We start from the raw sequence: 27,526 nt of genomic DNA, 5'->3' as shown, positions 1-27,526 counted from the left end.
CAACATAACATCCAAAATAAAAGAATATCAAATTATGTGTACTTGCTGCTGTTAGTACCAGTGTCTTACATGCAGTAGTAAGTACGTAGTTGTTAATTATAAGATATAGTGATGAATTCTTAGATATGCCATAAGGATGGTAGCCTGATTCAATGTAGTATAGACTTGCATTTAACCTAATGAACTTTGGCTTCTAGGCCCGTTTGATTAGTGAAAAGCTAACTCAAATATAATGTACACTATCAATGGTATCTACCAAAATCGATACAGGCACAACAAGCCTAACCTAGTGTTACCTACTTAAAATAAAGCTCAGACTATACACGAATATCATGAAATAAGGGATTTTAACGAAGGAAAAATCTATTTCTGGGCAAGGGTTCGTGTCGCCCAGTGAAATAATCCTTAAGTTCATTATTTCTAGGTAAATGATACTAACATTATACCAGAGAAAAAATAAAATCAGGAGGATGTCAGAATAACTGACCCGCTCACCCTAAATAAAAAGAGGGTGTCGGTATGTAGCTGGGGCGAGTGAGACCACTACCACGAACCTCTTGTCACTTAGAATTCTCCTTCATCAAAATCCCCCTCCTGAGAGAGCTGATACACAGTCGGAGTCAGCAACTACTACTACTACGCTACCCACCACGCCGACTGCAGCGCCTCTGGTGGCCATCCTTGTAGTTAGATGCCAATCTTGGGCTGCAGGGCGGGGAACGGGGGGGATTTCACTGGGCGACACGAACCCTTGCCCAGAAATAGATTTTTCCTTCGTCAAAATCCCTTTTCTGGGCTCAGTTTGTGTCGCTTCGTGAAATAGTACCAGAGAATTAGCACAAGATTGGAAAAATAAAAAGAGAAAGGTCTCAATAAAAAAAAGGAAGTAAAAAGAGTAAATATAATCTGATTGAGAGCTTACAAGTTATCATAAAATAAAGTTAACTTACACTAATGAAAAAATTATATACAGTTAACCTTAAAATTATACTTAAACTAACTTATAATAACTTATCTAATGCAAGTGAGGTTCAATAAAATAGTACATAAAGGAAGAAGCCTCACTGAAACTTATGTATGAAAATTACAAACAGCATCTCAATTACATGTTGGTGTGCTTCCCTAGCATAAAAATAAGGGGAGCAACACCGATCAGTTACAAAAGCTTTATATATACAATATAGTTGTGGGTGCCCCTAGCAAAAAAATAAGGGACACACCACTATATGTAGCCTTCTAAGCAGCTAAGGCTGAAGGACCAAAAGAGCATAACAGTAGGGTTAGGTGCATTGTTAGTTGAGGCAGGTAGAAAGGAGATCTGGATCTTCGACTACGACTACTGAGCAGTGTCAGGGGAAACTATGTTTCCCGCTGCCACTGCCGGAAATTTTAAAGATTCCAAGGACTTTAAATAATGACGCTTAAAAACTGTCGGTGATTTCCAGCCTGTATACGTCTTTAAGTCATCAAAGTTCATATGCTGGAAATAATTAATGGAGGTGGCTACTGCCCTGATGTCATGGGCTTTGGGGAATGAGTCAGGATTTGCTTGTTTAATAAAGTAAAGGATTTGTTGCCTAATTCCCTTTATTGAAATAGTACCACCTTTTTCCCTCAAGAAGAGGAGGCCTGAGAATCTTCTAGAGGATGTCCTAGACAGAAAGGCTCGTAAGGTCGTCACCGGACAAAGAAAAGGGTCTTGTGGAAGAGGGATGACCTTCCAAGGGGCCCACCTCATTAAGGGGTCCTCATTCTTTGCCAAAAAACTACGATCTGGAGACAGTAAGACTTCTCCTGAGGGGAGGAATTCTACATGTCCAGCATCTCTGGAAAGGGCCGACAGTTCTGATATTCTGGCTGAGGCCAAACTTAATAAGAATAGAGTTTTCCTCAGTAGCATTATATATGTACAAGAAATGTTGTCAGTGTCTGAAGCCAGCTTGAGAACGTCATTCAAGAACCATGAAACTGAACTAGGCCTTTCAGAAGGTCTCAGCCTAGCACAGGCTTTAGGAATAGACGTAAAGTAGGAGTCTGTTAAGTCTATTTTAAAACCAAACTGAAAGATTTTCTTTAAAGCTGACTTATTAGTGGTGATAGTACTAGCTGCTAATCCTTTTTCGAATAAAGATCTGAAAAAGGATATAGCCAGGTTGACTGTCATGGTTCTGGTGTTTGTTTCCTTCAGGAAAGTTGCTAACTTCTTAACAGCAGCATCGTACTGTCTCAAAGTTGATTCTCTCTTATCTGATTCTAAGAAAAGAATATTCTGAGGATCAATATTTGCATCTCTTTTAGCCGCAAACTTCATGAAGTCCATAAAGTTAGGCTTTTGAGAATTCCTGAGGAAGCGAACACAGTCCTCATTTGTACTGACTGAGATAGTTTGGGATTGGGGATCCGTCGAGGTCGGAGACCCAATTCCAGAAGCAGAGGATACCAGTTGCTCTTGGGCCAGTTCGGGGCTACTAGAGCTACTTGTCCCGAGTTTGTTCAGGACTTTCAATAGAAGATTCACTGGAGGAAAGATGTATATCTTCTCCCACTGTTCCAATCTATGGACATGGCGTCTATGGCATAGGCCAGAGGGTCCAGGTTGGGGGCCACATAGCAAGGGAGCTTGTGGTTCGCTTGAGATGCGAATAGATCTACTTGGAGACCCGGAACACTCCGGCGTATCCACTGGAATGAGTTCTTGTCCAGGGACCACTTTGATTCTAGAGGAACTGATCGAGACAGAGCGTCCGCTATCACGTTCCTTACTCCCGCTAAATGGGTGGATGATAGATGCCATTTGTACTTGGTTGCTAGAGAGAAAATGGCTATCATGACATGGTTCACATGTTTTGATTTGGATCCTCCCCTGTTGATGCAGTGCACTACTACTGCGCTGTCCAAGACCAGCTTTATATGAGAGTTCTTTGCTGGTAGAAGCCTCTTCAGAGTGAGAAATACTGCCATGGCTTCCAATACATTTATGTGAAGCTGGCAGAACTGAGATGACCACGTTCCTTGAACCTTCTTGAACTGGGAATATCCTCCCCACCCGCTTAGAGAGGCGTCTGTGTGGATAACCAACGCCGGAGGGGGAAACTGAAGAGGAACTGATTTGGACAGGTTCTTGACGATTGCGAAGAATCTGCGGGATTACTGACAACTTGTCTCGAGATTTGACATTTGCTCTTGAGCGCCAAACTCGATTTATGTCTTTCAGTTTCGCTTTTAACAGAACATCTGTTACCGACGCAAACTGGAGTGAACCTAGGATCCTTTCCTGGTTTCTCCTTGACGCTCGTTTGCACTTGAGGAATTGCCTTACTGACTTGGCTATTTCTTTCCTTTTGACCAATGGAATTGACAGAGTGTGGGAGGTCAAGTCCCATTGAATGCTGAGCCATTGAAAATGAGACTCCGGCGTGAGTCTGGACTTTGTCCTGTTTATTTGGAACCCTAGATGTTCCAGAAACTGGATTACTTTGTCTGTGGCTCTGAGGCATTCCTCGACGGTTGTCGCCCAAATCAGCCAATCGTTGAGGTACGCTACTACCATTATCCCTTGTGATCGCAGTTGTTGTACTACTGCTTCCACTATTTTCGTGAATACCCTGGGGGCTACGTTCAGCCCGAAGGGCATTACTTTGAAAGAGAATGCCTGGTCTCCCAACCTGAAGCCTAGGTATGGGCGGAAGTGTCTCGCGACTGGGATATGATAGTATGCGTCTGTAAGATCGATAGAGGTGGTGACGGCCCCACGGGGACGTAAAGTCCGCACCTGTGAGATAGTCAGCATTTTGAACTTGTCGCAACGAATGAATAAGTTTAGACGGGACAAGTCTAAGATTATTCTTCTTTTTGATGAGCCTTTCTTTGGCACGCTGAATAAGCGTCCTTGAAACTTTAACTGCTTGGCTCTTGACACTACCCCTTTCTGAAGGAGCTCTTTCGCATAATCTGTCAATTCCTTTGTTGGTAATTGAAGGAATGATTTGGATGGAGGGGGACCTTTGATCCAACTCCATCCCAGCCCTTTGGACACAATGCTCTGTGCCCAATTGCTGAACCCCCACCTGTGACGGAAGAGGAACAGCCTCCCTCCTACCTGAGAGATCTCACTGTTGTTGTGCAGGGCGTGCTCCGCGCCCTCCACGGAAGTGTTTCCCACTGTTGGTTGCCCTTCCGCCACCCCTCTGACGAAAGGCACCCCTAGCCCTGCTTCCCCTTGCAAACCTATTAACCCTTAAACGCCGAAGCGGTAAAAAAAAAATTGTCTCCCGTGTGCCGGAGGTGTTTCGGAGTGAGCATGGAAGCGGAAAAAATATTTTTTTCAAAAAATCACAGCGCGCTTAGTTTTCAAGATTAAGAGTTCATTTTTGGCTCCTTTTTTTGTCATTGGCTGAAGTTTAGTATGCAACCATCAGAAATGAAAAAAATTTTCATTATCATATATAAATAATACGATATATGATAGCGCAAAAACAAAATTTCATATATAATTGTATTCAAATCGCGCTGTGCGCAAAGCGGTTAAAGGTAACAAGTTACTTTTTTTTCGTTGTAATTTACACTAAATTGTGATCATTTTGGTATATAACACATTGTAAAACGATAAAAGCAACACAGAGAAAATATTACCACAAAATAATGCATGAATTCGTAACGCGTGGACGTAAACAAATATTTTTTCAAAAATTCACCATAAATCTACATATTGTCCTAGAGACTTCCAATTTCTTTCAAAATGAAGACAAACGATTGAATATTAATATACTGTAAGAGTATTAGCTTACAATTGCAGTTTTTGACCATATCTGACGAGTTAAAGTTGACCAAATGTCGAATTTTTTTATATATATTTTTTTTATATTCAATTATTTCGGAAATAAGAAAAGCTACAACCTTCAAATATTTTTTAGTTTTATTCTACATGAAATTGCGCACATTTTCATATATAAAACTCTGAAATGCCTAATATGAAACGGAGCAAATATTCCGAGAATGGGACGTACGCATTTCGGAGATTTATGGCGGAGAATCCGCGCGCGGAGGGAAGGAAAGTTTTTTTTTAAATTCACCATAAATCTAAATATTGTGCTAGAGACTTCCAATTTGTTTCAAGATGAAGATAAATGACTGATATTACTAAAGACTGTAAGATTTTTAGCTTACAATTGCGTTTTCTACCATTTCGGTAGAGTAAAAGTTGATCCGAACGTGGTTTTTTTCCTATTTATCGTGATTTATATGCAAATATTTCAAAAATGAGAAAAGCTACAACCTTCAATTATTTTTTGTTGTATTCTGCATGAAATTGCACACATTTTCATATATAAAACTTTATGTAACGGCTAATTTAAAATGGTGCAAACATTACCACAATCGCACGTATGATTTTTTCGGAAGAGTTACCGCGCGGACGTAAAGAAGTTATTTTGTTTTTTTCATAAATTCACCATAAATCGAAATATTGTGCTAGAGACTTCCAATTTGTTGCAAAATGAAGGTAAATGCTTGAATATTACTAGAATATAAGCGTTTAGCTTACAATTGTGTTTTTTGACCATTTCGGTAGAGTCAAATTTGACCGAAGGTTGAAATTTTGGCAATTATCGTTATTTATATGAAAAATATCTCAAAACTTATAAAGCTACAACCATGGGTTGTTTTTAATTGTATTGTGCATGAAATTGCACACATTTCCATATATAAAACTTTATATAACGGCTAATTTTAAAATGGTGCAAACATTACCACAATCGCATGTATGATTTTTTCGGAAGAGTTACTGCAGCGGACGTAAGGAAAAAGTTTTTTCATAAATTCACCATAAATCGAAATATTGTGCTAGAGACTTCCAATTAGTTGCAAAATTAAGGTAAATGATTGAATATTACTAAAAATATAAGGAGTTTTAGCTTACAATTGCGTTTTTGACCATTTCGGTAGCGTCAAAGTTGACCGAAGGTTGAAATTTTGGCAATTATCGTTATTTATATGAAAATATCTCAAAACTGATAAAAGCTACTATCATGAGTATTTTATTGTTGTATTCTACATAAAAATGCGCACATTTTCTCATATAATACTTCATGTACCGCTAATTTACAATGGTACAAAAATTATGTCAAAGTGACGAAATAATTTCTGAGATGTGTCACAGATACTTTTTAGTGCGGCCAAGAAAGAAATTCGCGCTTGCGCGCCTGCGTAACGATGTAAACAAAACAAACACTTGATCCGTGAACTCCCAGCATCCCCCAAGGTGCGTGATTCAAGAGTTTTCGGCTGGTAGGCCTAAAAGTATTTTTCCGCGAATTTTTTAAAAAAACTTTTTTATGTGGACGTAAAATACGTCCAGTCGGCACCCGAGAGACAAAAAATGTTGACGTAAAATACGTCCAGTCGGCAGTAAAGGGTTAATGGCTTGAAAGGCTTGGCTTTCAAATACAGGGTTGAAAGCCGGGGAAACCGCGTAGGAGGTCGAGGGCTGGCTTTGTGGAGTCAACAGGAGGATGGGCTGGTTTTGACCCTTCGCAGCTGCCGGTTGCACGGGTTGAGAGACCGGAACTGCCTGAACAAAATGTTGCTGCTGCTGCTTTTGGAAGGACGGGAACTTCTTGGTCTTTTTCAGTTTCTTGGCGCCAGCAGGAGGATTCTCAGGTTTCCTCTTACTGGAAAGACCCCAGTGAGCCCTAAGGCTTTGGTTAAGCCTGGTCATCTCATGCTGCACTTCATTTACAGCTGATTCTGGGAAGAGGTCAGCCCCCCAGATGGTCGAAGAAAGCAGCTTGTTCGGCTCATGCCGAATTGTAGCTTCCTGCAGGACATGTTTCCTGCAGTTCCGTCTCGCTACCACAAACTCGTACAGGTCCGACTGTACAGTCTGTGTTTGTGACTTTGCCAGGAGTTGAATAGAGGCTCTGAACTGTAAGTCAAGGCAGCAACCTCTGTCATCACTAAGGAATTCAAAGTTCTGCCTAACCTCATCCTTGCCTCAAATTCGGCTTGGATAAGGTTATCCGGTAGCCTAGGAAAGTCTCACAGAACTGATCCAGGGCACAGTTCCCGGTTTGAGTTTTCCTACCAGTGAAAACGGTTTGCTGGCAGGTCTTCCCAGAGTTAACCCCCAAAGGCTGGAAAAAAAGAGAGGGACGTCGGGTCTGATTCCCTAAGCTGAGGGAGAGGTTCATCCTTCATGGCAGCTTGGATGGTGACCTCAGCTATCTTTGTTTGTGAAGGGGAGTGGTGCCTCCTCCTCCGTAGCAAAGATTGTAAAAGGGCTCTTAAAAATGCCTGGAGTTTGGTATTGGTACAATCCCAATCTTCCAGGCATCGTACCCATTCCCATTGAGCCTGCTCTCGACTGTACAAAACAGTCTCCTTAGGGATCTTGTTTTCCCTGTTTCAAGAGCTGGCCTCCCGTTAGCCTAGGCATATCCCCATGAAAGGCGGTTGTAGACCGGCGGGATGGAACTCGAAGTCCTCGATACGACGAGTTCCATAGTCCTGGATGGGAGATCATACCATCCTTGAAGGGAGCAAAGGACTGCTACCCATCCAAGGATTGCTCATAGAGAAGGCGGGAAGGGTGTTGTAGTCAGGCAACGAGGCAACTCCAGCGACTGCTACAGGGAGAGCGGCTGGAGGCGCTTGGCTCAGCCCTGCCAGTCGATTCTCCTGGTCCGTCAGACGATCAGAAATATTCTGAATCGACTGGCCGGACTGAGTCAACGAGGTGGAGATCTGGGCGAACATTTGATCGAATCTGGTATTCATCAAAGATCCGACCATGTCTCCCACCTGTTGCATGACCCCTGCCGTGAAAGCAACAGGATCGAAGGGACCAACAGGACTGGCCCCGACAGGGGTCACCGGAGGAGCTCCGGCAGAAGAGGAAGGTACTAGCTCAGTGGGAGCGCGGACCTTCTCTTTAGAGGATTTACCTCTTGACCCTTTCAAATGCGAAGAAGAGGTCTTCGCTTTTCTCTGCTCCGGGATGTGAGCCGGAGACTTACGAGAGATGAAGAAGACGACATCTCTTAGACGATGTCCTCTCCAGGGTCTTCTGCTCTCTTTGCCCCTTCACCTTGGGGACTACTGAGGCAGTAGGCGTCCTAGTAGGGATCTCTGATCCCGTGAAGCCTTGGAATGAAGAAGAGGAAGGGACAGGTGAAGAAGATCCAGAAGCGTCCAAGGGAAGCCCTTGGGCGCCTAACAATCCTACCTCAACCAATAACTCACTCAACCTACCGTCATTGGCTCTACATTGAGGTCCAGCGTTGCGACGTCTGCCGAGATGTCCTGGCCTCCCCCTTCGATCAGGGCCTGCTCCACCTATTGCTGGATGGTGGCGATCGTCGGAGCTGCCGCGGCGGGGTCCACATACCCAGTCGACTTACCGCCTGGGAAGATCCGGACAGCCATACTCTTGTCCAAGATATATGGCTGCCCCTTCGGCGCGTTCTTGCCGAAGCCACCTACCCAGGCTTTCAGGGTAGCCGACGCGGCGTCCTTAACGGCGGCAGCCTGCAAAAGAGGGTCACTGTAATCCTTACAACGAAGCCCCAAGGACGAATCATTAACATTTGAAACTTAGAACTATATAGCATTATAACACAAATTTATGTGATAGTATATACCAGGAAGAGAAAACCTACGCCGGTATCTACTACTCCGTCCGAAAACTGTTCCACCAGCTCGTAGCAGATGGAGCAGGCTTCGTGGTGCCAAACGATCAAGTCCTTATGGCAGACGGCACAGGGAGCGTGCGAGCGACAGACCTTGTGCCCGCAGGGGTCCTGGAGGACGGCATTACACCCGGCCTCCTGACAGTTGGTAGCCTGTAAGTGGATAGATACATAAGTATCAAAGTTATACACTATCAGGACCACTTATGATGCTCCGCTGCATGCCGGAGTAGCATAAATTTTTTGGGCATAATCCTCCCTTGTAATCCATGTGGGAGAGTCCATGGGACCTGGTAGACTGGTTGAAATCCCCGGTGTACGCCGGAGAGGAGAATTTAGATAAACCAGATACCTTTCATACACCTATAGTTGAGTTTCAAGGAGGAGTACGACACGCCAGAGAACGAGAGAGGATTACCCATAATTTAAAACTAAATAAAATAAATTAAATAGTTTGGAGCGTGTAGCTCCGTCGTAAAACCCCTCCGCCAACCACCGGGGCGCTCGGATAGCAAGCGGGCGCTCCGTACGCGGACAATGGGGACTACGATACATGATGGGGAAAGCATGTAGGACCGACCGATTCCCCTTCCCCTTCAATAGCTGGCGGAGTCAGCTAAAACTAGGAAAGAGAGAGAAGGGGGGGAAGGGGAACCGTACAAAAGGAACGCCGGAGAAGGACTGATGCAGGCAGAGGGGGTGGCCAACCCCCCCCCCCCCCCCCCCATCACACCGGAACTCCCCCGAGGCTCATAGAGAACATGGATGGTCCAGCAGTACTCCCTAAAGTCCATAACTCCCGTAACCCCCCTAAAAGGGGGGAGGAGGGGAGTGGTGCTCGGATGGTTGCTATAGCGACCGTGAGCGAGCGAGGACAGACCCCCCCCTCCACGAGGGAGGAGGGGAAGGGGACTGGGACTAGGGTGATCAGTGGCTCGACGCGAGCGCAGGTAGACCATGAGATGATAATGCAACAAAACATAGCCTAGGTCGAGCTGACCACGTGAGCGAGAGTGGACCAAAAGGCGATAATGCAACAAAACTAGCCTAGGCCAAACTGATTGCCCTTAACATGCAACCCCTAAAATGATAAATACATTGTAAAAAGGAGACAAAGGGAAATCACGAGTGAGAGAGAAAGGGGACGTCCAGGAGAAGTAGGCTAATTTCCCCGAAGGAAAACAAGCAAACTGCTCAGGAGCTGGCCTTAGCCGTCACGTAAAACGGAGGGCAACGGCCAAGATGGCTTGACTAGAAGAGACATCATAAATAGTAATCACTCAGAAGCCTAGACACCTAGACAAAGGGACATGCATGCATGAACACTAATCTAAGGCACAGGCAATGGATTTCCAAATAATACGATATAAAATAATAAATAAATATTTGGGAACTTGTGTATCACGTGATAGAACCCACATATAAAGTTAAAAATACACTGGACAGATACCACGGTATGGGGGACCGAAGAATCTAACCGAACATGAGGCGAGCCGGCAAGGTCGCCATGTGCCAGACCAGGTGACTATTATCGGACCTAAAAAGGTAAAAATAGCTCCTGGCTGACAAAAAACTAGTGTAAAACCTTTCGGGGTACTTAACTTAGCTGCGGCGATAGCTGCTAATTTCATGATGAATGGTAATCCAAAGGAAATCACACGAAAGTCACAGAAGAAAAGTGGCACGTGTTTACCCAAGTTCGCTAACGAAAAGAATGGCCACCAGAGGCGCTGCAGTCGGCGTGGTGGGTAGCGTAGTAGTAGTAGTTGCTGACTCCGACTGTGTATCAGCTCTCTCAGGAGGGGGATTTTGATGAAGGAGAATTCTAAATGACAAGAGGTTCGTGGTAGTGGTCTCACTCGCCCAAGCTACATACCGACACTCTCTTTTTATTTAGGGTGAGCGAGTCAGTTATTCTGACATCCTCCTGATTTTATTTTTTCTCTGGTATAATGTTAGTATCATTTACCTAAAAATAATGAACTTAAGGATTATTTCACGAAGCGACACGAACTGAGCCCAGAAAATTCTCTTCTAAATTTTTCTTTTTTTAGTTGAAGAATAAGTGGTAAAATTTTGAAGCAAATCCCTTCAATCATAAGGAAGTTATAAGGACTTACTTTATAATGGGGCCTTATGGCATAGGTGCTCCCCTTCAAATACTATCACATATGAATTTTGTAAGTAAAGTTATTATCATTATTATTTAAAAAAAAACCACAAAATCACTTTGTAACTTGTTTACTTCTAAGTATTTACATTTAGTTTTACTCCACACTCGAGTACTTTCAGGCCCTTCTGTGCCCATTCTCAAGAGATGTTTGGGGATGTTAGCCTGGGTCAAGGACCAGCAGGCTAACATCCCAAACATCTCTTGAGAATGGGCCACAGAAGGGCCTGAAAGTACTCGAGTGTGGTGGAGTAAAAACTAAATGTAAATACTTAGAATGTAAACAAGTTACAAAGTGATTTTGGTGGGTTTCTTTTTCAATCTTCAGAAGAAAACTGAAAGAAGTTTTTGTTTGGTTCATCATTATTATTATTAGTATTATTATTTGAAAATATTAATAAACACACTATACATACATGTACCATAAAAATTCTCTCATCTCAGTAGTAGAGAGAGAGAGAGAGAGAGAGAGAGAGAGAGAGAGAGAGAGAGAGAGAGAGAGAATTACATAAACATTAGTTGGCAACATATTCCCCCTCCTGTCATCACATTACTTGACATATTTGACAGCTCTGGACCTCAGCTTAGTACCTAGATCTAAAAAGGAAGATGCGGGTACAATGGATTTTCCCTCATTTTTATATATAATTTTTTAATTTATGAACTAAAATCTCACTGATTCACTATAGAATTTTCTTTTATGAATTTATATTATTGCTGTTTACATTAGTACAGTGGTACCTCGAGATACAAAATTAATCCGTTCCAAGGCAGCCTTCGTATCATGAGCTTTTCGTATCTTGGACCGCATTTAAGATGTAAAATGGCTAATCTGTTCCAAGCCCTCCAAAAACACCCCAGTAAATTTCATAATAAAGCTAAATTGACCTATAAACAATGAAATACTACAACAATTTGGACCATTCAATACCTAACTTAATACATACTGCTAATATACCTGTAAATAAAGTGTATTAGTGTACATAGTATACAAGAAATACTGTACATACATACGCACGTATGTAGTAAAATGTAGAAGCTTACCTTTCGAGTGAGGCTATCTCCGAAAGTGGCAACAGAGGAGGAGGTCAAACAGCAGATACGTACGTACACTTAACTTTAGGAAACACATAAAAAATGTAAGGAAAACATAAACTAAACTTTACAAAACACATTAACAAAACTGTAACACTTAACTTTACAAAAAACTTAAAATTAAATTATTTTTTCTTTTTTTTATTTTTACATTTTTTTTACTTTTTTATACATGCTTTTTTATACAAAATTTCAAATTCTTCACCATTTTCAACTTTCTGTTTTTTAGTATCACTTGGTTCTTCCTTTTTGCTTACTACTACTCCTACTAAAGGCCTCTTTAAAAAATAACTATCAAAGGGAGATTGCTTCTGTCTCCTTTTGACAATGTTCCTGAAACAACTCAGGCAAACGTCATCAAACTGTGCAAGCATACGACCTGTGTAAGCCTTTTCGGGGTGTCTCTTTTGTATGAATGATTGCACCTTATGAAAAGCAGCTAGAGCATCCTTAATTTCTGCCGTTGTCATAGAGTTGTTGTCCTCCTCCTCGCCGCTGCTAGAGAACTCCTCTTGAACGTCGTTATGTTGCATGGCCTCCAACTCCAACAGGTCATCCGTTGTAAGCTCCTCTTGGTGCTCCTCGAGAAGGTCATTGATGTCGTCCTTGTCAACGACCAGCCCCATGGACTTGCCAAGTGCAACGATCTCGTCGAGATCTGGTTGCGAAACAGTTTCAGGATTGTCAACTGTTCCTGAATCTGCAGCACCAGCTTCGCCCACGTTGAATCCCTCGAAGTCTCGGGCGGATACGGCATCAGGCCAGACTTTCCTCCACGAGGAATTCAAGGTTCGCCTTGAAACCTCCTGCCAAGCTTGGTCGATGAGTCGGATGCATATCACAATGTCAAAATGCTCCTTCCAAAATTCATGCAAGGTGAGGTTTGTGGTATCGGTGATGTCGAAACATCTCTTGAAAAGATGTTTCATATACAGCTTCTTGAAGTTCGATATCATTTGCTGGTCCATGGGCTGGAGGAGAGGGGTGGTGTTAGGCAGAAGATAAAGAACCTTGATGAAGGAATACTCTGCTAGGATATCTTCCTCAAGGCCAGGAGGGTGTGCAGGGGCATTGTCCAACACCCACAGACATTTCAGAGGGAGGCGCTTTTTCTTCCAAGAATTTCTTCACTGTCTTTCATAGGCTTATGCTTCTTCTCTTCCTGCGTGATGTACGTCCAACGAGGCATTTCTTTCCAAAACAGACCAGTCTCATCACAGTTGAAATCTTGCTGAGAACTGTAGCCTTCGTTGATCATCATCTCGTCGAACATCTTTTTAAAGGCTTCGGCCACTTTCGTCTCCGAGCTGGCCGCCTCCCTATGCCGCACCACCGAATGGATGCCAGTCCGTTTACAGAATTTCTCGAATCACCCATGCAAAGCCTTGAACTTTGGGGTTGGCGTTGATGTCCCTTCTCCTCCGTCGTCTTTGGCCTGGGCAATCAAATCGCCGAAAATAGAGCTGGCCTTGTGGCAGATTGCAGTCTCTGTTATCGTATTGCCAGCGATGTCTTTGTCTTTTATCCAGACTAGAAGAATCCTTTCCATTTCATCGTGCACGTGGGTCCTCTTGCTGGACAAAATAGTGACGCCCTTGGAAGGTGTAGCTGGCTTTGATGACATACTTCTGCTTAAGGATGGTGCCTATTGTCGAAGGATTTCGGCCGTATTCCTTGGTGATCACATTCAATCGCATACCAGCTTCATACTTCTTGATAATCTCCATCTTCGTCTCCAAAGAGAGCATCGTTTTCTTTCAGTGAATTTCAAGTTTCTTGGGACCCATGACTACGTATATACGTACTGTACGTAATTATGTTATGTAGTACGTATACGTAAGTAGTAAAGTTCTCACACAACACGATAAATATACTACAACGAAATCACTATTGAATTTACGTTAATAAACGAAATCGTTAGAACGAACGAATACCGCGTGTGTACGATACCGTGAAGTAACCAAAGAAGGTCATGGGAGGAATGCTGACCAATAGGTGAGAAGGATCTTATGGCGGTGACTGGCATCAGGAACCAATGGGAGAGCAGGAGGATAGTGGCGAGTCTACTCAGTTGGCGGCGCGCGAGTTTCAAAATTGTTATCGGTGGTCCAGGCGAATCTCGGACTTTACAGCAACAACCTTTCGTATCTTGAGCAATTTTCGTATGTAGAGCCATAAAATTTTTCGTATTTGCTTTCGTATCTCGAGTTTTTCGTAAGTTGAGCCTTTCATATCTTGAGGTACCACTGTAATAATGTTTGAAAATTAGTAAATCATTTATCATACAAAAAATATACATCTCTGTAAGAGAGAGAGAGAGAGAGAGAGAGAGAGAGAGAGAGAGAGAAAATGGTTTTTATTAATTTTGTCATTTAATCTTGTTAAACTTATTAATACAGTATTAGTCAATATTAATATTTGAAAATTAGTAAATTATTTTTGTATAATAAAAACATAAAAATGTGTTTAGTCATGAAAATAACATCAAAATACAATAATTAGTGAATGTTTATCATCGGAAAAACCTGTGAATAGGCGAATTTCCTATGAATAATGGGTAGATATGGTCGAAAGGAAAATCTGCGAATAGGTGAGTCTGCAAATCTCGAGAAAGTGAATACGGGGGTTTGACTGTACCACAGAGGAGAGACTTTGCACTTCCTTTGAGATGCTTTTTCAACCGTGCCTTGTCGAGACCTGGGATACTTCAACAGGACCGACTGAGGGGGACGACTCTCTGTGGGCAGACCCCTCTGACCTACCTTGGGCCACCAGTATACCTCCTCCCAGGTTCAGGAGAGTTTGGTAGGGACCTTTACCTAGGAGAATCAGCAGGACGAACAGCCACCGCCTCCACTGCGCTTGCACTAGCATTCACTTCACCTTTATCACCTACTTTACTCATTAAGATTTTCACAAACACTCCTAATTTTTCCTTAGCCTGTAACACTGTGGAAAACTTTTGATCTACCCACAATTCAAGGCTGGCAATGGTATCAGGTTCGGCAAAAAGAGAGCCAGGGTTAGGATCGGGTTGAATACACTGAGATAAAGGAATTGGTGAAACAGATGAAGAATCTGATAGAGACATAGACATCAGCATTAACAGCCTAACTAGCTACGATCTACTTACCACTAGCTCTAGAAGCCGTTTTTCGTCTCTTAATTTATCTAAATGACTAGTCAGTCTTCCTAGTCTTCTCATCCCAATGTTTGCATTCCCTTCATTCCCTACAGGTTAAATGAGGAGAGCAAAATTGGCCACTACATGAAGAGCACATGAAGAGCAAATGGAATGCAGGTCGTAGCAAGATTTATTCAACCTTGTATTGCAGTCTTTGCTGCAAACTTGGTCACTACACAAAGAGCATATGGAATGCAGGTCATAGCGAGATTTAATCAACCTTGTATTGCAGCCTGCAATACCTAATGCTTTTGAGAACTCGTATCAGACATTTCCACAGTACTAAAGTGAAGTCCAAAGTCAAAGTCTAGATTTATAAGTCAAATCGGTAATTTAAAGTCCTAAATATCTTAATATGCATTGAATTGGCTACCAAAATGCAAGAGTACTTCACCAAATCACCAAGAAAGTCAACCAGGAAGTTCTACAAATCCAAAAATTCCACTGCTGCCAATCTCTGTTACAGTCACCAGCTGGCAGAAACAACTGAATTCCACGCTGGGTTGGTTCCTCTGTCCCCTGGTGGTGGGCAGGGGTAATTAATTGCCTAGCTAAACCAAAATAGCGCTACCACAAATTTTAAAAATTCTGGCTATGTAATTTCTTGGTAAGTTGCATACAAAAAATAGCAAAGTTAAATAAAAGCATCAAAAGAACTAAAATGATATTGTTATGATACAATAAAGTTTTATACATAATTACCTGGCAGATATATACATAGCTATTGACTCCGTCGCGCCGACAGAATTTCGAATTTCGCGCACACGCTACAGGTAGGTCAGGTGATCCACCGCGCCGCCGCTGGGTGGCGGGAATAGGAACCCATTCCCGTTTTCCATCAGATTTTTTCTACACCATCTGTCTCCTGAGGGGAGGCTGTGGGTAGTTTAATTGTATATATCTGCCTGGTAAGTATGTATAAAAACTTTATATTGTATCATAAACAATATCATTTTTTATACATTCAACTTACCTGTCAGATATATACATAGCTGATTCACACCATTGGAGGAGGGTAAAGACAGCTAATAACTGATTTTAACAGGAAAACACACAATCGTTGTAGGTATTAATAACATAAAACCTTGGTTCCTACCTGTTTAGACTGAAGACTTCATGGTTAATGCCAGGAGTCTGCTTAGTCTCAAGAGCCTCAGCGAGATATTGATCTATTGCTAAGAGTTCTTGTAGGTCTTGCCAAAGGGGTCTTATCCACTTACTTGGCCGATCCTATAAGGGCTATGTCAAAGGGTTTCAATCCACTATAGACAAGAACCTTTTTTCTAAGGAGCACAATCCCGATCCTGATCACCTTAACCTAACCAAATGTTGTATCTAAGATTGCAAGAAGACATCCCCGGACTCCTTGCAAACAATCAAAAAACTCAATCACAATATTTTACACCTAATTCTTTATGAAAAATAAATAAAAATAAAAATAAACAAATATAATTTCAATTTGTACTACCCTCGCTTGTAAGACCTATGCACATTCTCATACTGTCAAAAGCACCAAAAGCCGCCGCCTGTGCTAGCCCAAGCACTCTTGTCAGCAGAAAATCCTGATACTGTCTTAAAAGGAGAGGTCCCTGTACGAATTTAGACAATGTCTTTAATCCTACTCCGTTTAAAAGGCACATTTCTAGTTCCTCACTAGCAAGGGCTATGGCCGCCTGTGCGACACCAAGCAATTTTACCAATAGTAAAACACAAACACTGCCTCAAATAGTGGAGATCTCCGTAATCAAAGACACCGTTTTTATCCAAGCCTATCCTGTAAGATAAACTCAAAGTTCCTTACCTAAACAAGGCCATGGCGCCTGTGCAACAACTAGCCGTCAGGTAAGAAAGTTAGAGCCCATAAAAAACCCACCAGTATGGTATGGAAGTATTAGACTTTTCATAAAAGTTTAAGGATCGGTATGTGTCCTCAGTCCCAGCACTGTATCCGCAGACACAAAAGGACCTAGAGAGAAGCACTTGTCGTAGGTAATTTTAACATCTCTAAGATAGTGGGATGCAAATACGAGTTGCATCTCCAATAGGTCGCATTAATAATGTCCTTCATGGACATATTCTTTTGGAATGATAATGATGTTGCCACTGCTCTTACCTCATGAGCTTTAACTCGTAATAATTTAAAGGAATCCTCTGCACAATCGCTATGAGCTTCCATAATCACACTTCTAATAAAATACGCTAGCGCACTTCTTGGACATTGGTCTTTTCGTGTCCCGAACTGCGCACCATAGACTTTGTTTACATGCTTTCACTCTTCTTTCTTTTTAAGATAGAACCTAAGAGCTCTAACCGGGCATAAAGTTCTTTCAATTTCGTCTCCCATTAAGTTTGAAAGACTTTTCACCTCAAAACTCCTTGGCCATGGTTTCGAAGGGTTCTCATTTTTGCCAAAAACAGAGTTTGAAAAGAACAGATGGCTGCGTCTTTCTTAAAACCCACCCGAGAATCTAGGGCCATGGATTTCACTTATTCTCTTAGCTGTCGCTAAGGCTATGAGAAAAAACACACTTTCTCGTCCAATCCCTGAACGAGGCACGGTCGGGAGGTTCAAATTTTCCGATGTAAGGAATTTGAGCACAATATCCAGATTCCAACTTGGCGGAGTAGAGGAATATAGATTTTGACGTCTCGAACGATCTTATGAGATCGTGCAAATCTCTATCCTCTGCTAAGTTTAAGCCTCTATTTCTAAATACCGCTGAGAGCATACTTCGGTATCCCTTTATTGTAGCTACGGACAGATTGGATTCCTCTCTCAGGAATAACAGAAAATCTGCTATATTGGTCACAGAGGTATCGGAGGAGGACAGCTTTATTCTTCCTACACCATCTTCTAAATACATCCCACTTCGATTGATAGACCGGATAGGAGACGATCTCCGGGCTCTAGCAATTGCTTTCGAAGCCTTGCTTGAAAAGCCTCTTGCTCTGACCAAACTTTCGATAGTCGAAAGGCAGTCAGAGCGAGAGCGGGGAGGTTTTGATGGAACCTCTTGAAGTGGGGTTGTCTGAGAAGATCTTATCCTGTTTGGAAGAGATCTTGGATAGTCTACTGTCCATTCCTGTACCTCTGTGAACCAATCTTGGGATGGCCAAAACTCGGGGCGATGAGAGTTAATCTCGTCCCTGTTGATGCTACGAACTTCTTCATCACTACTCCTAGCAACTTGAATGGAGGGAAAGCGTAAGCGTCGAGTCCCGACCACTCCAGTAGCATGGCATCCACCGCTATCGCTCTCGGGTGGTCTTCTACTAAGGAGCAGAAGTTCTCTATCCTCTTTGACAGGGAACGTCGCAAACAAATCTATCTGCGGCCTCCCCCACAGGTTCCACAGACTTTGGCAGACTTGCTCGTGCAGAGTCCACTCCGTGGGGGAGAACTTGTTTCGTCCTGCTGAGCCTGTCTGCTCTGATATTTCTTTCCCCTTTCACAAATCTGGTCAGGAGGGTAATATTCCCTCTCCTCCGTCCATGACAAAACAGATCCTTCGTTATCTCGATAGGGAAAACGAGTGCGTCCCCCCCTGTTTTTTTTATATAAGCCAACGCCGTGGTGTTGTCTGCGTTGACTTGAATCACTTGATTTCTTACTTCTGACTCGAAGATTTAATGCCAGAAACACTGCATATAGTTCTTTGGCATTTATATGCCAATCTCTTTGTTCTTTCTTCCATTTGCCAGAGACTTCTCTTGCCCCTAGAGTCGCTCCCCATCCCGTTTCTGAAGCGTCTGAAAGAAACAAGATTTGGTTTGGGTTCCGAACCTCTAGGGGACACTCCCTTGTTCTCTTTGAGTGGGAGCAGCCACCACTTTAGGTGTTTCTTCACCTCTAATGTTACCGGAAAAGTGTCCGACAGATGGCCCTTCTTCCAAGTCCAGATCTCTTTAGGAAGAATTGTTAGAGGCCCTTAGATGAAGTCTTCCTAGGGATACAAATTGTTCCAGGGAAGAAGAGTCCCTAGAAGGCTCAGCCACTCCCTGGCTGAACTCCTGTCTTTCTTTAGGAAGGATGTAACTTTTCTGAATCCCCCGAAGAATCCTTTCTTGGGCGGGACGGAAAAACCCGAAAATCCCGAGAATTCATCTGAATCCCCAAATAGACTATGTCCTGACTGGGGGTCATCTGCGATTTCTCGAGATTCACGAGAAGTCCTAATTCCTTTGTCAATTCTAATGTTTTCTTCAGATCCTCCAAACATTGTTCCTGGGATTTTGCTCTTTATCAGCCAATCGTTAGGTACAGAGAGACGCTTATGCCTTCCAGGTGTAGCCATCTGGCTACGTTCCGCATCAGGTACGTAAATACCTTGTGGAGCCGTGGAGAGGCCGAAGCACAAGGCCCTGAACTGGTAGACTTTCCCTTGAATCACAAACCTGAGATACTTCTTTGATGACGGGTGAATAGGAACGTGGAAATATGCATCCTGCAGGTCTAGAGAGACCATCCAGTCTCCTCTTCGCAGGGCTGAAAGTACGAGGCAGAAGTCTCCATCGAGAACTTTTTCTTTTCCACATATTTGTTCAGAATGCTCACGTCCAAAGACTGGCCTCCATCCCCCGGATGCCTTTGGAAACTAAAACAGGCGGTTGTAAAACCCCGGAGAGGAAGGATCCTGAACCTCTTCTATTGCCTCTTTGTCCTTCATTCCTATCACCAACTGAAGAAGTGTCTCCCTCAGAACAGGGTCCTTGTACTTCGCCGACAGTTCCTTTGGGGAATTCGACAAAGGTGGTCTGTCCTGAAAAGGTATAGTGTAACCTTTCCCCAAGATGCTAGCGTCAAGGGTCGGCTTTCCTTATCTTCCTTCCCCTACGAAGTTTAGGAGCCTGGCCCCTACAGATGTTTGGAGGACCTCGCTGCTAATTTGATTTTCTTGAAAGATTTAAAGGAGGACCTTCCTCGCTTTTCTGCTGTCTTCCTTTTCGTTGGAGGACGAGAGGTGGAAACCTCTCCGAAAGGGCACTACCGGAGTACGATTAGTCTTCTTCGCTACTGGTACTGTTGGTCTTGATTTCTTGGAGGATTGTACTAATAAGTCTTGGGTTGCCTTTTCAGCAAGAGACTTTGAAATCTCTCACCAAGTGCGAAGGGAAAAGGTGATCCGAGAGAGGAGCGTATAACAGGGCTGACCTTTGTGAAGGAGAAACCGCTTTGGTTAGAAATGAACCAAATAATGATCTCTTCTTCACTACTCCTGCAAATCCAAATGAGATGACAGTTCTCCGATCCATCCTGAACGCCTTATCCATACAGGATAAAATGCAAGGTGTAAAACTTCAGGTTCTAAAAACACATCTGGTTCATTTGCCTTCTTGGCCAGCAACTCCAAGGGACCAATCCAAGAAGTTAAAAACTTCTAGTACATGGAAAAGTCCCTTGAGGTGTTGATCCAATTCTGACATGCCTCCAATATGCTTTAGCTGTATTCAAAGCATGTCTTCTCGATGCTTCAACCAGCTTGAAAAATCCGCCTCCGCGGAAGATGGAAGCATAAGCCCCATCGCTTCCTCTGTCCTGTACCATATTCCCCTCCTACCTCCGAGCTTACATGGAGGAGTGCAAAAAACTGTCTTCTGAGCTTCCTTCTTCACCTTCATCCAATTATTTAAAGATTGAATAGCCTCTTCATTGATATGGCTGGTTTCATTTTTAAATACGAAGACGATTTAGGAACTTTCGTACTGGAGAACAGAGATCTCGGGGAAGGAGGAGCTGCAGGGCTTAGAGAGTCTCCAAATTCTTGTAGGAGAAGAGAGGCTAACACTTTGTAGTTAGATACCCCCCTCATTGTTCGGGGTTTTCTTCCTCGACACCTCATCCAACTCCATCCTAGAAGGAGAGCGAGCTCTTTTATTAGATTCTTTGTCCGTAGACATATTCCCTATAGGAGAAATACTCCTAGAAGGAGAGAGACTGACAGATCTAGAAGTTCTCCCTTTCTTATCCACCAAAACATCCTGAGACATGGAGGTTGAAACCGTAACCTTCGATGTACCAGGTTGCTTCCTTGCATTAGGGTTTCTACTTGTAGGAGACTCGCTATCCGAAGACCATTACATGAAAGATCTTCTATTACCCCTTATAACTTCTCGCTCTTGCCGCTCTTCATGATCAGCTGGCGCCTTGCGCCTGAACTGGCGCTTCGCGCTTGGTTGAATCTTCTCGCGCGGCTGGCGCCTCACGCTCGGCTAGCGCTTCGCGCCTCGCTGTAGCCTGCCTTCTTGCGCGGCTGGCGCCTCGCGCTCGACCCTCGCGTTCTTCGCCTGGTTGGCGCTTCGCGGCCGTCTATCGCGTCGCGTCTGGCTGGCACTTCGCGCCTGTATGTCTCTTTGCGGCGCCTGGCGCCTCGCGCCTGGCTAGCGGCTTCTCGCCTGGTAGGCGCTTCTCGGCAGTCTGGCGCATCGCGCCTGGCTGGCGCTACGCTCCTGGATGGCGCCTCGCGCCTGATTGTCTCTTCATGCTTGTAGGAATTCTCACGCGCGGCTGGCGCCTCGCGCCTGGCTAGCGCTTCTCGCCTGGTAGGCGCTTCTCAGCAGTCTGGCGCATCGCGCCTGGCTGGCGCTTCTCGTCTGGCTGGCGCTACGCTCCTGGATGGCGCCTCGCGCCACTGATTGTCTCTTCATGCTTGTAGGAATTCTCACGCGCGGCTGGCTCCTCGCGCCTGGCCAGCTTCTCGCGCCTAGTTCGTCTCCTTGCGATATCGGATAGGGCCTGGTGCCGCGTCGCGCTGATTGGAGCCTTGCGCTTACGTGTTAGTTCTTTGCGGCTGACTGGCGCTCCGCGCCTGGCTGGCGCTTCGCGCTCGGCTGGCGCTTCACGCCTGGCTGGCGCCTCGCGCCCCGAACTCGCGGGTCTGTGAAAAATAGACCCTTCATCCGAAGAAGAATCTTCTTTTCTGGGAGGTTGATAGTAAGGGTTTTTTGACTTCTTCACAGGAAGATTAACATCCTTTCTTCTTGGAGGATCTCTTGAAGAACCCCCGACTAGAGAAGCAATAGACTCTTGCATATCTTTTAATATCTTTGTCGTTTCTTCTCTCTGGTCTAAACCTTCTTTCTCCATCCCCACAACTTATCGGGAGAAGCCAAAACCTTTGCTTTCTTATTCTCTGTCGGGGAGTCCTCCGAAAAACGTTCCGGACTCGAGTTTATGCCCGATTCTTCCCAGATCCTCTCAAGGGACTGAGAACGATCCGCTGATCTCCATCCTCTTTTAGGTGAGGAATTCTCGATGACGAAAAACATTCAACGTAGAACGCTTTTTCTAATGCGTTCTCGGGCAGTCTGTGACGTTACAGCTTCTGCCGAAGAGACGTCTGACTGGTGGGGATCCTCCAAACCTCCGTAAGGCTTTCGACATTCCTTCTCCTCTGGGCTTGGAGCTTGAAAGAGGTCTAGGCCTGGGTTGGGCCTGGGAGCGTTGTGAAGCCAATCAGACGCCTCCTCCACTTCACTGGGGAAATTCACATCACTTTCCACAGCACTACTTTGACTTACCTTCTATGGCAGCCATTTTACGCTCCATTTTCATAAAGCGCAGCTTTAAGGCTTGCTATCTCCGAAGCAGAGTCCGTAGGATCTGCATTCGGAGAAGGACCTGAAATATTACAAGGAGCGTTCATAATGTTAGAGGAGGGTACAATATTACTCACCAAAACCAACTTTGAAGATTGAGAGCTAGGCTTGGTTTTGGAAGATGACTTCCTTAACCGGTCTTTCTCTAATTTCCTTAAATAAGAAGTTAGAGACTTCCTACCCTTCAGCACTCAAACTCTCACATTCATGACAAGTGTTATCCATGGAGCATTCATACTTCCTGCATCTTTTACATACAGTGTTGAGGATCAACCGAAGCTTTCGGCATTCTCACCTTGCACCCTTCATTCACAAACACATTCTCACCACACTTCAAGAATCAGACATCATGATGAAAATTCCAAGCCAAAATCCAAATAACGATCCACAAAACAAAAGCGTTTATGCCAGTTACAACCGATCCAAATACGTCACCAAAGGGTCCAAAACGATGATCAATTGTATCCAAAAACGAAATCCAGCCGGACCGATACAACAACGATGTTGCCCCAGTATGGCCGACAGAAAAAATCTGATGGAAAACGGGAATGGGTTCCTATTCCCGCCACCACAGCGGCGGCGCGGTGGATCACCTGACCTACCTGTAGCGTGTGCGCGAAATTCGAAATTCTGTCGGCGCGACGGAGTCAATAGCTATGTATATATCTGACAGGTAAGTTGAATATATAAAAACTTAATGTATGTAACTCATAATGTATAGGGCCAGTTTGTATAATAAATGAATCTTTGCTACATTCATTCATTTATAACAAACTATTATATAATATCACAACCTCTAACAACATCATATAGTTAAGGGAGACATGCAAGTTGTTGAAAATGACCTGCAATACATATTTTGTGGAAATTGTAAAAACAAATAAAACTCAACTAACCTTACTACTGTGGATATAAAATAAGCCTTCTAAAAGTTGTTGCATTACTTTCTTGATTTCACCAAGGCTGAATTTTACATTATAGTTTGACAGCAATCCTGCAAGGTCATGTTCACAAAAATCAAATACTAAGTAGAAAGTAGAATGCCACCGGTTGTAGGCTGATGCTGAAATAAAAATTAGATTAATGCAAATCTTTGTACATACCCAGAATAAATTTCTTCCTATATCTATTGATAAAATGTGTTCTAGGACAAGGTTAGGATAATCTACAGTACCCCTCAGTTGTTATTGCACACTTTATATGTGTGCAACATCGAATTGAGCGCTTTGCTTATGTATAGGTGTCGTTCTATAGGTTAATAAATCACCCAGGACAAATTGGCTACATAACAACTTAGCCCCCCTTCACCACTCTAATGGAACAATAGGGGCGGGAAAGTTGTGGATGGGGCGGGGCAAAATTTTTTTGCACATGGACGATCGTTTTTGTGCTTGTGAGTACTCCCTGTTTTGTTAATATTTGGCCATCAGAATCATGTCTAAGAAGTACACCAAGCGTGATAATATTGTGAGTCACTGTGACATAAAATCAGGTTAAACAGCCACTAAATGAGTGAAGCAGCTGAACCTTCCAAAGTTTATACAGTGTTCCCCCGTATTCGCAGGGACGTGTACCAGGGACCCCGCAAATAGTGCAAACCCGCGAATAGTTAGAACTCCCCTCTAAAAATGCCCATATCTGCCTATCTTGAAAGTTCAAATACCAAATGTATACTTAAAGTATCATCCTACATCAAAGATACCATTGCATTGGTATTATTAATATCATTCCAAAGTCATCTTAAACATTTTACCATTAGAAATATATAAACAGCCAATAACAGAGAGAGAGAGAGAGAGAGAGAGAGTTATTAATATATTGAAAGGAACTTCTATAGGCAACACTCATTTCCCCTCCCATAAATACATATATTTATTCCAGAGAAGGGAGAAAGAAAGGACTGAACAATTATGCTTGTCTGTATATCAATTATTTTGCTGTGAGAGAGAGAGAGAGAGAGAGAGAGAGAGAGAGAGAACCGGGAGAGAGAGAGAGGACCGAGAGAGATGAGAGAGCAGAGAGAGAGAGAGAGAAACACCAAATGTAAACCTTATGTAACATCCTACATCAAATTTACCTTAAATTATTATCATATTAATGTATTAATCTTAGAGACTGTATCAATATAATTTCAAAGTAATCCTAAACATTAATACCCTTAAAGGTATAGTACGTATACATACGTACTTCTAACACTTGCAGCCAAGAGAGAGAGAGAGAGAGAGAGAGAGAGAGTTGTCCTTACAGTATTTAAAAGAGTGAAATGGAAAGATTATTGTATTTAAAATACTCACATATGAATTTTGTAATTACATTTATAGTGTTATTTCTGGGCTCAGCCGTGTCGCTCCGTGAAATAGGTTCCTTCAGCACTATTTCTAGGGTAAGATATTGCTAAAATACCAGAGAACTGCTAAATTGGACCTGCCAGAATATTCAGAATATTCCAGCTCGCTCACCTTCATATAAAAGGTGTCGGTATAGATCTGGGGCGAGTGAAACTCGCTACCACGGCACCCACTCCAATTAGCCTCTCCTACATCAAAACCCTCAAGAAAAGGGGAGCCGTTCTACGGCTTGCTACCTACGACCGCGTATGTAGCGTGTGTAGCGTCATTCCTTCAGATAGCCATACGCACACGTTTTTTCTTTCTCTTGTGTTTTTGCTATTTTGGATTTTTTCCTTCGTTATGGATCGTCAATCTCCGTCCGCATCCAAGTTAAGTACTGGTTTTAATGTTTACGCTATTTAGGGAGTGCTTTCTGGCCTTCGTGCCATTATTATTTAGGTTTTTAGCAGGTGTCACTTCATGAGGCGTCGGCTCCAAGCCGCCATTAGAGCGTTCCCTTTGCATATCGTTTCGGTTTCATGCGGTCTTCCATACCTTGTGATCCGATTAGTTATAGCGCTTTTATTTATCTCCCCCAGTGTTTTGGAAGATATTTTTGATGGTTATACATATATTCTTGTGTTATTTTATTTTATTTTGTGTTTGTGCACTGGCACGGGGTTTTTCTTTTGTGTACGTCCCTTTCTTTGTTTCGTGTTTTCAGGACAAGCGTTACAGGCAGTCCCCGGGTTACGACGGGGGTTCCGTTCTAAAGACGCGTCGTAACCCGAAAATCGTCGTAAGCCGGAACGACGTTCTTGAAAACATGTCCACAGGGAAAATTTCACTAATTTGCAATTTTTCTTAGGGCCGTATCTCTAAAATTATCACTAACTTACTTTTTTCATGTGCAACACTGTGTATTCATAAATTACTGTATATTTTCATTACAATACAAGAGAGAGAGAGAGAGAGAGAGAGAGAGAGAGAGAGAGAGAGAGAGAGAGAGAGAGAGAGAGAGAGATTACATAAAACCATTAAATTCGTTGACCATTGTATGGCATTGTTAAGCTCTGAGTGTCACTGCAGTTATGAGGTAGGGAAATTGATACAGAAAAAGACAAAGGGAAGAATTTTCTTTTGAAATTAGTTATCGTATTATTACTACTTCTATTTATTATTATTATTATTGATTTGAAAATATAATAAACACATGCATCTACCATAAAAATTCTCATCTCAGTAAGAAAGAGAAGGAAATTATCCTTACAAGTGAAATGGAAAGGTCATTTTCATCTCTTTTAAAATACGACCAATTATGAATTTGTAATTAAAGTTTTATTATTATTATATTATTCATTATTATTATTATTAAATAACTGAAATATCAATAAATATTTTACATACTAGTACCATAAAAATTCTTTCATCTCGGTAAAAAGAGAGAGAGAGAGAGAGAGAGAGAGAGAGACGAGAGAGAGAGAGATGAGAGAGAGACGAGAGAGAGAGAGAGAGAGAGAGAGAGAGTTAACCATTAATTAAAAGTGACATGGATAGATTAGTACGTATTGTATTTCTTTAAAATATTATCACATATGAATTTTGTAATTACAGTTATTATTATTATTATTATTATTATTATTATTATTATTATTGATTATTATTTGAAAGTATTAAAAAAACAAATAGTACAAGTACATAAAAAATCTCGAGTCTCCGTAAATGAGAGAGAGACTGGGATTTCCTTCATTCTTCCAAAATTTTTAAATAATAAGCTAAAATCTTACTAATTCACTATGGTATTTTCTTTAATGAATGATATTATTGCTGTATAAATAATATTAATGAAATAAATAATAAATCATTTACAAAAAAAAAACATACATCTTTGTAGTAGAGAGAGAGAGAGAGAACGAGCTGACGCGAGAGAGAGAGAGCAGAAAACATTATTCATTTTTATTATGTGATATAATTTCAACTTATTAAACTTACTAATACAGTATTAATCAAAATTAATATTTGAAAATTAGTAAATACTTTTTGTATTATAAAAATGTATTTAGTCATGAAAATAAACATCAAAATACACTAATTAGTGATTATTTTCGTCAGAAAATACAAAAATACAAAGAGAGAGAGAGAGAGAGGAGAGAGAGAGAGAGAGAGAGAGAGAAAGGATTCTTATCATAGTATGCGTTTTTTAAAAGCGTCGTTAACTCGCAGCGTCGGAAGCGTCAGTGTCGTAACCTCGGAACAAGCGTCGTAACCCAGGGCAGATTTTTCAATGAATATTTAAGAAAAAGCGTCGTAACCTCGGAACGTCGTAAGCTGGACCCGTCGTAACCCGGGGACCGCCTATTTTTCTTTAATGTATTCATTTTATTTTTCTCATACCGCTTATTTCGTTTTCTTTTTTTTTTTATTTTTATTTTCCACACCCTGGGTCCAGTAATATATGTTATTTTCT

General features: G+C 42.5%; 1 protein-coding gene across 1 annotated transcript in view; it reads right to left on the bottom strand.

The window, feature by feature from the left end:
• Window positions 1-27,526, bottom strand: part of LOC135215678 (cyclin-dependent kinase 9-like) — a 211,780-nt gene that overhangs the window by 55,523 nt on the left and 128,731 nt on the right. Inside the window, exon 4 of the mRNA XM_064250623.1 lies at window positions 23,626-23,792. Within this exon, the coding sequence (XP_064106693.1) occupies window positions 23,626-23,792 (167 nt within the window). The remainder of the gene's footprint in view (window positions 1-23,625; window positions 23,793-27,526) is intronic.

The sequence above is a fragment of the Macrobrachium nipponense genome, chromosome 5 (assembly GCF_015104395.2).
Source record: "Macrobrachium nipponense isolate FS-2020 chromosome 5, ASM1510439v2, whole genome shotgun sequence".
Lineage (NCBI taxonomy): Eukaryota > Metazoa > Arthropoda > Malacostraca > Decapoda > Palaemonidae > Macrobrachium > Macrobrachium nipponense.
This window is presented reverse-complemented; position numbering and strand designations above follow the sequence as displayed.